Source organism: Pantherophis guttatus, chromosome 3, assembly GCF_059756535.1.
Source record: "Pantherophis guttatus breed Tessera chromosome 3, ASM5975653v1, whole genome shotgun sequence".
Classification (NCBI taxonomy): Eukaryota; Metazoa; Chordata; class Lepidosauria; order Squamata; family Colubridae; genus Pantherophis; species Pantherophis guttatus.
Genome location: NC_142065.1, coordinates 25266965 through 25279451, shown reverse-complemented (window position 1 = coordinate 25279451; position 12487 = coordinate 25266965). Strand labels below are relative to the sequence as shown.

Here is a 12487-nt window from a genome sequence, read left to right as displayed (position 1 = left end):
GCATTTGAGGTCAGGCAATGGAAATTTATCTGCCTTACTTACCCGAGTTCCCATTTTCTCTCTTCACTTGGACAGTATGAAAAAATAATGGGGGTAGGAAAAGAAGATGGAATGTTAAATCTGTTTTTTAAATTATTGGCAAATGATGTGGCTGGACTAGCTTTTGCTAGTACAGTTCTAGCTATTGTTTGCTGGAATTAAAAGTCCAGCTATCTGCCTATTGAAAGGGAGATGACAGAAGCCCTAGCTTATTAAGTAGAATGATTAACTCTTGGCATGCAATTATGTCTAATCCTGCAATCATAATATATTTGACAGAAACCCTGGATTACAATCTTACTTGTAGGTTTGAAAATATGAATAATTTTGAGCAGACATTGTCTTGTAAATTGCTGTCATGACTTCTACAACAATATGTCCTGTCCTTTCCCAAAAAAGAAAGTCCAAAGCTATTTTACCTGATGAGACTACAATTGTACCCTTATTCAATTTCCATAATTGTGCACCACTCAGCCATTAATTGGAAATCCTGGATCATAGATTGATGTACTTTTAATACTGGCAACATGGCATGGATTGCTGCTTTGCATGAGTAAATCTCACTGGATCAAATGAGAAGTAAATATTTCCAGATGAACTAGTCATCTAGCTTCCAGATTGATTTTTCAATCTATTTCAATCCCTTGGATTTATAAATGCAATAGAAGTTAGAGTTACCTTGTTACGGCATCAAAAAGAAAGGTGGCTTAGAGAAAAAATATTTGTACCATCAGTGAGATAATATTGAAATGAAAAAACAGTAAGCTAAAATTAGCACCTATTGCAAGTGGCTTTTTTAAAAAAATTAGTAGGTTTAAAATAATATTTGGAAATCTGAAATTCCAAAGAACTTTTCAATTATTTTTATTTTGTTTCCTTTTTTTAAAAAAAGGAAATATCAATATGTTCAAAATTAGCTAGTGAGAGAATACAAACTTTCATCCCAGTACTTATAAATCAGGTATTTGTTGGCAGAGAGGGAAAGGTAATTTAGAGCAAAAAGGAAACTTAAAAAACTGTTGGATTGAAGGAAAGAGATTGGTTATAGTTAAAACAGAGATCCAGAAACAAATATTAAATGGTGGAATAATTAAAAAGAAATATCTGGAGAAAGTAGAAAACCATCCATGTTAATGAGATTCTTTATATCAGCGTTAAATATGTCAAAATGCTAATTTACCATATTAAGCACATTCTTATTAATTTAATATTCACAAAACAAAGGGAGCTTGTAAATGGAAGGCTACTGAAAATGGAATATCCATTATCAGTTAGTTAGTTAATTAGCATTTTGAAGAAAGTAAACAGTCCAATTTAAAAATCCAGTTGAGAACATGACTGTACTGTAGTGGAGTTACAAGTTACCTAGGAATCCAGTTCTCTTTATGTTTCGCTTTTGTTTGCTGCTTTGGCAAAACAATCACCAGTTTATTTCAACTATCCTCTGCCCTCAAAAGAAAGGTAGCAAGACATGAGAAAAGTGAAGCAAAGCCATGTAATAATCTGAGAGAATTGTTTTTACATTGCAAGACATATAATTGATCAATGAGGGATTTTTCAAGAATGAATATCCACAATCAGACTGACAAATGGAAATTATACATTGTGCTTTGCCAGTGAAAATAGTTTTGAGATTTAGATTGCTAGTTGACCTTGCAAAAAGAAAAGAAAAGAAAAGAAAACCAGGAATCATCATCATCATCCTTAATCAAAAGCAGAATTTTTGTATTTTTTTAGATACAGATTTACAGTTATTTGAATTATTTGCAAAGAAAATTGTTGATAGAGAAGTGAGATGGCCGAGAATATTAAAGCCTTACCTCCAACGATTTAAAAGCCTAAATAGTTTTCTTATTGTTTTGTGCCATATTAGAAATTTGTAGCAACACATTTTCAACACATCTTCACTCATGAGGACTTGGGAAACACAAGAGAGGAGAGGGGAAGGCAGCTTATTCCCCACCCCCCTATTTTTTATGTTTGGGATTATCCTGAGAGTGGTTGAAACACAGTGTGTTTAACTATTGTGAATACATATTGAAGCTGTTCCCAACAACTTACAGCTTTCTGAGAGACCCATCTTGCTTTATGACATATATAGAACTTACAGAAAGATGACAACAATCTGTGCCTGAGCTGGAAATTAGATCATTCCAGCTAGATTTTGGCAATTAATTTGGCTGCTGACAATTTAAGAAAAGAGCCTTCATATGTAATACTACAAGAGTGAATTCTTCTATGGTACTCAGAAAATGAATGTAGGTTTATGCATGACGAATCTTCTTTATGTATCAATACAAAGTACATTGTGGGTAAGGCAAAGGGTCACTTGATACTGTCTTGACCATATGTTGGTACAATATGAGTGCTTTGTCTATGGTGGCCATAATGTCTCTTCAAATTAGAACTGAAAAATTGAATTTGAACTAGCTAATTTTTGAAATAAAATGTTCTGACCTAGGCTTCCTGAGAAAGTATAAAGCACAATCTTAGTCCTGGCAAAACCTCTTTTATTTATACGGCTGTGAATTATTGTCATTCACAGTCCGCAAAGCTTCACAAACTGTCTTTCAGGGGAATGTTTATAAACACCCACCTTATCTCCCTTGGAATGCTGCCAGAGAACTAATTGCCAAACGCAGGGCAAGGCCAAACTTGGCACAGAGTCAAACAGAATTTTTCAAAGCTTGAACCAACCAGATGAACTAATTGCTTCCTGCAAAAGCTCACATCCTGTTCGCTCCTCTTTTATATATTATGGGAAGGGCCAATCATCTCCAAGCTTTACTCCCAGGTCGCCCCTGTTTTCTTAATTGTTGTTCTCTTCTGGCAACTCTGCGCATGCACACACTGGGAACAGGCTCCCGCTGTTCTTCTGCCTCTCTGATGTCAGGCTCCGGAGACTCCGGAGGCAGCACATAACTTTCAGATGGCCTTGGCCCCCTCTCTGTCTCCAATGCAGAGCCCTCGTCCAAGCTTTCCTCAGCCCCCAGGACTGGCCCAAGTTCCTCCCCAACCTCCTCACTGTCTGACTCCGCTGTCAGCTTCACTGGCCGCCGGCAGGCCACAACATAAAACTGTAAACAAATGACTAATGGCCTATTGTCCATTTTATCTTATCCATTTTAATATATCCAAATTGTTCGGTTTCCTGTATGGTTAAGATAGAAATGCCAAAAAAAAGATGTTGAATAATTTCTTAAGAATTGTTCAGTGTATTTGCTGATGGCTCTGAATTTTGGCCTGCTAGACTCTTGTAGACTGTAGATGGATACTTTCAAGCCCTTGTGAGATAAGTAAATTCCAATGTTTTGAGAACTCTTTGAGAATGCTGATGACTTTGTTTCTTCGTTTTACTAAAGACTTATCAAAGTGACTTAAATGTTTGCCATTAATATGTCCCCTTCAAAGAACAGCACACTTATCCATTGTCTCTCATTTAAATACTGACACTTTCTTTAGCTGGGTCCAGATATATTATATTAACATAACCCATAACCTTTCAAACAATTATGAATGTGATTATTATTCTTGTACTGCAATTATTCAAAGATCTTGGCAAGCAATGAACAGATTATTATTTCATTGGCATTAATACAGTTGATGGCGTTAACTGTGCGAATTTTGTTTTACAGGCAACCAGAAATCTGCACCTCGACATTCTTTTCATCTTTACACTACCAAGTAAGAGAGCTATATTGAATGATTGCTGTCAGAATAAAACATTTGTTTTTAGGGATTGACAGCCAATTATAGAAATATTCCACTGTGATCTGAAGTACATTTTCTTAACACATTTCCTCTGATTTCTCTGAGATTAATTCTGAGTAGAAATGATAAATTGATGCTAATCAGTATGAGCATAGATAAATACACACGTACACAGAGAGAGAGAGAGAGATTGTGAAAGCAAATTATTATTTTGGTAATGTCTACATATCACATCAAATATTATCAGACAAGAAGCATTTTGTCTTCATTGACAGGCTGTCTTCCTTTATCTGCTGATTGTTCAATATGTTGGGCTAAAAATCCCCAGAATTTTTAATCTCATTACAGTTTGATTATGTATGCTGGAAATTAGGGGGAATTGAAGTCTGGCATATGTAATAGGCATTAAGTTGTAGAAGAGTATGTAAGTACAAAATATAATATCGTCTATCATGGGTTTAAACCAATTCAGATTATTTAGCAAATTTATTCTATTATTGAATTAAATGTACCCAAGTTTCATTTCAAGGTTTCATAGATTAGTCACACAAATGTTGTTGCTCCTAATCATTTTTATGAGAGGGGTTGGTCCAAACTTTCTTAAAGGATGCAGTAGTATCACTACTGATTTGGACATCTGCGTTTACAAACCTAAGTCAGTGTTAAGCTTTGAGCATTTAGTGACTGACCAAATCTATGCTCTTTGAAAGAAACTGATTTTTCTGAATCCATTTTGGTCAAGATCAGAGCTGGTTGTGGCAGAGTTGACTGCTCTGCAAGAGAAGTAAAGGAATGTTATCTTGCTGATTTTCTTTGACCTCTCAGTAGCTTTGATATAATTGAACCAGCTGTCTTTTTTGGATAGGTCATGACACAATTGCTCTGTAGGAGTTCCATTCTGTAATTGGATGTTTTTAGAAGGCAATTCCATGTGCTTTGACTTTAGCATACATCAGTTTCATCTTCTGTTTAAAATTGATCAGGAATTGCTGCATGAAATCATTAAGAGTATGAAGGGCATTACTCACCTGTGGTAATGACTATTATACCAAAGCACTGTGGGACAAAATCAAAATATTGCTTATACTTGGTGGTAATCCTATAACCATTACTATTATATGGCCTTTATGGCACAGTGCCTTTTGGACAGTTTTGATTAATGTTCCAATCACAATACTTTCTAAAATTTGAAATCTGAATTACTTCAATGGATTGTAATAGGGCTGCCTCTGAGATTGGCCCAAAACTACAGTGCAAAATATGGATCTGACAATTTCAGGGTTGTAATAGAATTACTGGTATAATACCAAACATAAAATGTTTACCCAGAGGAAAGGTGACTATGAATTTAAAATAACACCCTTTCCCAAACAGAAAATTAGATTAAAGGGGGGGGGGAAACCTCTTAACTCTCCATTGCTATTTTTACAGAGAATATAAATGCTTCCATTTTACAGATATATTATTTGAGGGAGGAAAAGCTACTTTTCCTTTCCAATAAACGCCTTAATTATTCATGTCATCTCATAGTCATTGCCGAAAGTGATCAACTGATGTAAATAGTTTTCTTTCTTTCTTGATTAGACATTATCCCCATATAGTAACAGTTCCATCCTTTGCAACAATGGCTACTTATGGGCAGACTCAGTACAGTGCAGGCATCCAGCAAACTGCTGCTTATACTGCGTATCCACCCCCTGGGCAACCATATGGAATTCCTTCCTATTGTAAGTAGTACACTGGTTAATAAGAAAAACTCGGCTTTCTTAATTGTTTGCTTTTCAATTTGATTTACAATTATCTATTGTTGAACTGCATCAAGTCTGTAAGTCTAACTGCAGCAATGTCTCTTAAATTGGAAAACCAAAAGATTACTGCAGTATGCTATTGAGAAGGCTGTCTCAGAAGAGTATCTGAACAGTTTAATTCAGGATTTTTCATACAATGTTCTCAGAACAATTAATTGACTGATATAAAATTGGTAATAAAACAAAACTTGTGATTGTTGTAATTTATGCCTGCTAATTTATATATTGGAGTTATTTGATTTTTCCCTTCGTTTCTTATGGATCTCCATCGAATCCTCATTTGATGGACCTAGAATTCCAGACAACCCAGTTTGAAAAATCCTGCTTTAGTTGATGCAAGATTCAGCAGCTAAACTGCTCACCAATTCATGACACCAGGGTCATATTTTATCTGTCTTAAAATATTATTTATGCAATATTGTTGCCAATACTAGTACCAATCCAGTAGAAAATTGGGAACAGCTCTGACGCCCCACCCAAAGCTCTATTATATTTTACATCTGCCTATTTCCCTTATGGCAAATTTGCAGAGTATGGGTACCTGCTTAGCGCCTCTGCCTAAGTTTGCCTTCAGAAGTTGTGGGTGCTTCATCACTGGAGATTTTTAAGAAAAGACTGGACAGCCACTCAACTGAAATGGTATAGGGTCTCCTGCTTGAGCCTCCAAAGTCCTTTCCAGCTCTAGTCTGATTGATAGATCGATTGATATTTTAAGCAATTCCAAATTGCCCATGATTCTTTTTATTAAACAGTCATCAAGTAAGTAATATTTTCAAGTTGGAAAGATCTTTTTATTTGTTAGTTTTCGAAGAACTTCTGGTTCATGGCATGCAAACTTCTCGAGAACGTAAAGAGCACGATATGTGACTTAAAGTAAAATAACTGGCCCAAAGGTTGGACTGTGCAAATAAATACATTGATCCACTCAATTTCCTATGTATATGCAAGTAACTGTGCAAATGTTATTCTTCTTCACCAACCTAAAGTGATTGTAGGCTTATACCGACCAAATGAATCACACAGCATAAGTCAGCATGTTCATATTATCGACTGTTCCAAGACCTAGACCATAAAAAGTTTCCTGATACTGAATCTAAATTTAAATTGCCAGCCCAGTTCAGTTTCAGTTTATTTTGGCATGACAGGTTTTGTGGTAAATTATAGGTAGCAATATCAGATTCCAGAAATTCAAAATGGATTACTACATGTTCTAACCCATTGCATTGCTTCTTAATTAATAATATTAGACACACATTTAGGTTTTTTTAGTCATCCTTTAAAGATTTTGTAATTTTTCACAGCAGTTGCCCGTAATCAGTTCTTCCACATTCTAGGTCAGTATTCATATATACGTAGTTTAAAAGAATAGAAATAAGGAGCTGGTATTACAACTGAACAGTCCTAAGAGAAAGTTAATTATTAAATGTATGTTATGACCCATGAGACATTGTATTCTTTTTATAATCAAGCATGAAATAAAATGTAATATTTGGCCATGATAGAGGTTCAAACATAGAATATTTTGTAATCTGCCGAGGCTTTTTTATTGGAAGCATTTGACAGATTTAATCCCTTATACTTGAAATTCTGTACTCCCTTCTCATGGAGCTTACATATGAGTAGACATATACTCTACAGTAGTTGATAAAATTGTGGAAATCTTTTGGGAAAAGTGTATTATAACACCCCTTTTTTTGGAGTAGTACCATAAAATTATATATTAACGGAAAGATAATTTAATCAAGAATGTAATGCAATAACTTTTATGAAGGATTTGCTATTAGAATAGCAGTTATAGTATAAAAAAGAAAAGTGAAACACGTAGAAAAAATGAGATATACAAAAATTATCACCATAGAAAAAATGTATACAAAGATTATCACGTCAGTTAATACTTAGTTGGGTAACCTTTAGCATGAATTATGGCCTTACAACGTCTTCCCATGGAGTGAACCATGTCTTCTAGTTCTGCAGCTGTTATAATGTGAAACCAAGATTGAATGCTTGCTTCTATTAACTGGGTTTTATTGCTGGGTTGCTTCTGACTAACAAGTTTCTTGAGTCAGCTCCATAGATTTTCAGTTGGGCTATTCCCAGGCCATTCCAGCAGTAGAATATAATTATCTTGAAACTCCAAAAAAAAAAGTGGTGTTATTAGCCATCAAACCTCAAAAATACAAAACCTTTTCCCAAAAGGTTTCCACAATTTTGGCCACTACTGTATAGGAACTCTTCATGATTCATCGTATATCCTGGATTATGATTTTTGAAACATAATAAATTGACATGGACTTTTAAAACATTCATAAATTTAAATATTTAAATGAGTTCCTGATCGACTAAATAAGTAAGAGAATTTCAAATCAGTTCATAAACATCTCTCTATAGTAGAAAGACAGGCCTTATGATTCTAATTTTAATCGTTATGGCTTGAGAATTTTTTTTCCTGGAATCATACTTATATATATGTAAGGTTATATTAGCTGGATAAAAGCCAAGAAAAACACTGAACAGTTGTTATTAACAGCAGGTGAAGACTAGTCCTTTGGTGACTAACTGGTCCATTATTTTTCAAACATTTATTTATTCATCTATTTATTTATTGCCACCATCCCAAAGGACTTATGCTGATCCACAAAGATATGTGGTTAGGGGGCATCTCTGAAGTGTCCGCAGTTCTTACGGTACCTAGTTGCATCTTCTGAACAATAACCTCTCCTCTTTTCCCCCCTCCCTATTCATTACACCCACCATGGAATTCTGTACATTCTGAAAAATCCCACCTGGCAGAAAACCAAGAACAATGAAGTACTATTGTTTTTTTGGCTCATAAGTAAAACTATCCCAAGTTCCTAGACAAAACGGAGAACTATGTGGAAATTAATTTGGTGCCAAGTTATTTCTTTGTCTGAAACAGGCTTCCAGAAAGCATCTGTCACTGAAGATTAATTGTGGCCAAGCCTATAATGTGTTGAGTGTTCTGCATGCAAGTTGCCGATTGCAATCAGAATATAAATGTCAGGGAAACAAAAACAATTTCTCCTACCGTATACCCACAAAAGTCCAATTCAGATACCAACAATTATGGAGTCGGCAGTAGTAACTTATAATCACTCATGGTTGCCCAAACAAATTGGCTTGTTTTTGGCATGGGAAGTTTGTTTATTTAAAAGATTTCTATAGCTGCCAACCTTATGGCAACTCACAAACAATAATCAAGCAGTAAAAACAGTAAAGAATATAAAAGCCAACAAAAAATTTCCTGGTGCCCAAATGCAACATATTCAGAACACTATTTAGAGCTTCCCTGGTCTCCAGATTCATACTATCTAAAACTTTGTGGGGAAAGCCAGCCTTCACAGCTTTTTAGAAGGCCAGGAGGATAGGGTGCCAGATCGGGAGGGTATTCCAAAGAGTAGAGTCATGTACCATGAAGGTGTGCTATCTAGGCCCTGCTAGGTGGCAACATTTAAGGGATAGGATGCAGAGAATGCCCAGACCTAGTACAACAGACAGATATTCTCACGAGGAAATGACTTTGCAAATATCAAGGTTGTGTGCCATTGTTATCCCCTGAGGAAATTTGCTCCATTTTTTAAAATGGTTGCAAGAGGCAACCATAAATCAGGGTTATTGGGCAGACACGCAGCTTGCAATGGGATCTCTTATATTTTAAAGGTAAAATATGATTCATATGGTGTTTTGTATATATCTGCGACCCCCCCCCATAATTAATGTCGAGTGCAAGCTAAATGCTGTACAAAAACTTCTAATTCTCCTGAAAGGCCATTAATAGAAACTTCGTTATTCTCTAAGATATGAATAAGAGTTAGGATTCAAATTGCCTCCCTGCCTTTGAACAATTACATTTTCCCTTCCCTTTCTTATCTGAAAAATGCTATGCCATATTGCCCTTTATTTTGGAGATTGTTCCATCTTCTGCTGGATGAATTGGGGGTACAGTAGGGACAAACACTACTGAAAATAATCTTAGTGCATTAAATATTTGTGCGTGCTTCATATCAGCTTCCCAGTAATATATATGCTTTGTCTCTTAAGCCATCAAAACAGAAGATAGCCTGAGCCATTCACCTGGTCAGAGTGGATTTCTTAGCTATGGATCCAGCTTCACAACAGCAACATCAGGCCAGACACCTTATGCTTACCAAATGCATGGTTAGTATGCAAAATCTGTTTCAGCCAAGAACACTTACAGAAAGGGTCAATATGTTCCATTGGAACAATTTTCTCAAACAGCACTCAGAATGACATTGAGGCACCCTTGTGCTGCACAGAACCACCTACCCTGTACTGCAGGGGGTAATAAACAGTGCTCACTTATCTTCAATTAAAGCATTATTTGTTTAAAAAAGTAAAAGGTCTAAATTTCACAAAATGGGTAAAATGTTATAAAATCATTATGTTTTTTCCATGGATACCCAAATGATTTTAGTTATTTCACCCTCTCTCTCTCTCTCTCTCTCTCTCTCTCTCTCTCTCTCTCTCTCTCTCTCTCTCTCTCTCTCTCTCTCTCTCTCTCTCTCTCTCACACACACACACACACACACACACACACACACTATACACACAAACACATGCACACATACAAATATGCCATTTTGCATGACTACACAAATATATAGCCATATCTTATATCATGTTGTTTCCTGAGTAAATTGCTGCCTCTATTACATTATTTCCCATATTTCTTTGCTTAACATTTTTAGAATACAGATTGCATTTATGTCATTATATTTAAATCCCCATTTGTAGATAATTCTTTGTTCATAGATATTAAATATTAAATATTTTTGCACCCTGAATATATATATACTGCCTATAGATCCAATTTATGGGATGCAGCCAGCAGTATGTTCAGTTAAAAGTAGTCTTTGGCTTAGAGAAAGTAGCTTGTAAGGAATAGCATGAACAGTTGAACTGGACTGTGCTTTTGCTTGTGGCATATTCACCAAGATGTATCAAAACTGACCATTGCCTAACCTTACAGTTAGAAATAAAGAAAATTAATTGATGAAAGAAAAATATGTCATGTGCCTGATTTAAGTTGTAATAGTTGGTTAATAGTTAAGTTGAATAAGTGGTCTGATCCTGTGGCATTGGATCAATAAATATATCCAATAAATTTAATTATGAGTAACAGGGCTAAAGTGTATCAGCAAAATATGAATTGGCGCCTTCTATATTAGAAGGAGTGCTTATGAAAATTGGAATCCATAAATTCACAATATAGTAGTCTCCTATGAATGATGATAATCATTTTGTGGCGAAGGTTGTTGAGAGTGTGGTTGCGGGACAGCTTCCCCAGTACCTGGATGAAGCATCGTATCTGGATCCGTTCCAGTCGGGTTTCAGGCCTGGATACAGCACGGAAACGGCATTGGTCGCGTTGGTCGATGATCTCTGGAGGGCTCGGGACAGGGGCTGCTCCTCTGTCCTAGTCCTGTTAGATCTCTCAGCGGCTTTTGATACCATCGACCATGGTATCATGCTGCACCGGTTGGAAGAGTTGGGGGTGGGAGGCACCGTACTAAGGTGGTTCTCCTCCTTTCTCTCCGACCGGTCGCAGTCTGTGTTGACAGGGGGGCAGAGGTCGATCCCGAGGCCCCTCATATGTGGGGTGCCGCAGGGATCGATCCTCTCGCCCCTTTTGTTCAACATTTATGTAAAGCCGCTGGGCGAGATCATCCGTGGTTTTGGGGTGAAGCACCATCAGTACGCGGATGACACCCAGCTGTACATCTCCACCCCGGACCACCCCAACGATGCCCTTGAAGTGATGTCCCAGTGCCTGGAGGCCGTACGGATCTGGATGGGGAGGAACAGGCTCAGGCTCAACCCATCCAAGACCGAGTGGCTGTGGTTTCCGACGTCCCGATATAGTCAGCTAATGCCATCGCTGACTATTGGGGGCGAATCATTGGCCCCCACGGATAGGGCTCGCAACTTGGGTGTCCTCCTGGATTCACGGCTGTCGTTAGAAGAGCATGTGACGGCCGTGTCCGGGAGGATTTTTCATCAGGTTCGCCTGATCTGCCAGTTGCGTCCCTATCTAGATCGGGACTCCCTACACACAGTCACTCATGCCCTCGTTACTTCTCGTCTGGATTACTGCAACGCTCTCTACATGGGGCTCCCCTTGAGGTGCACTCGGAGGCTCCAACTGGCGCAGAGTGCGGCCGCGCGGGTAGTGATGGGAGCGACATGGAGTTCCCATGTGACACCTCTCCTGCGCGAGCTGCACTGGCTCCCGGTGGTCTTCCGAGTGCGCTTCAAGGTTCTGGTTATCACCTTCAAAGCGCTCCATGGCTTAGGACCTGGTTATTTACGGGACCGCCTGCTACCACCAATAGCCTCCCACCGGCCAGTACGCTCCCATAGAGAGGGGCTCCTCCGGGTGCCGTCGGCCAAACAATGTCGGCTGTCGGCCCCTAGGGGGAGAGCCTTCTCTGTGGGGGCACCTACGATTTGGAACGAGCTCCCCCCGGAGATACGTAGGATCCCGGATCTGCGCACCTTCCGCCGCGCGCTTAAGACCTTTCTATTTTATCAAGCTGGCCTGGCCTAAATCTTCCCCCTTTTTAAATGTGGAAATTTTAAATTTTTAAATTTTAAATTCGTCTTTTTATAGGGGTATGGGTAAGGCATTTTAAATTGGGGAGCCATTTTAGATTTAATTCTGTTTTAAACGTATTTTTAATTGTTTGTATTGTATGTTTTTAACTTTGGCTGTTCACCGCCCTGAGTCCTTCGGGAGAGGGGGCGGTATAAAAATCTAATAAATAAATAAATAAAAATAAATAATAGAAGACCAGGAGATGAGTTTTCCATGCTGCTAGTCCTGGTTTAATTAGTCCTATTCTATGAATCCAGACTGATTAATTGAATGAACCCTAAATATTGGTGAATTC

The 12487-nt window shown here is 37.7% G+C and overlaps 1 protein-coding gene across 5 annotated transcripts in view; it reads left to right on the top strand.

Moving 5' to 3' along the window:
* EYA2 (EYA transcriptional coactivator and phosphatase 2) overlaps positions 1-12487 on the top strand; it is a 123183-nt gene that overhangs the window by 58153 nt on the left and 52543 nt on the right. For all 5 annotated transcript variants that reach the window (XM_034413850.3, XM_034413848.3, XM_087889119.1 and 2 more), the window contains 3 exons: positions 3675-3723; positions 5335-5477; positions 9618-9734. In XM_034413850.3, the coding sequence (XP_034269741.1) occupies positions 3675-3723; positions 5335-5477; positions 9618-9734 (309 nt within the window). The remainder of the gene's footprint in view (positions 1-3674; positions 3724-5334; positions 5478-9617; positions 9735-12487) is intronic.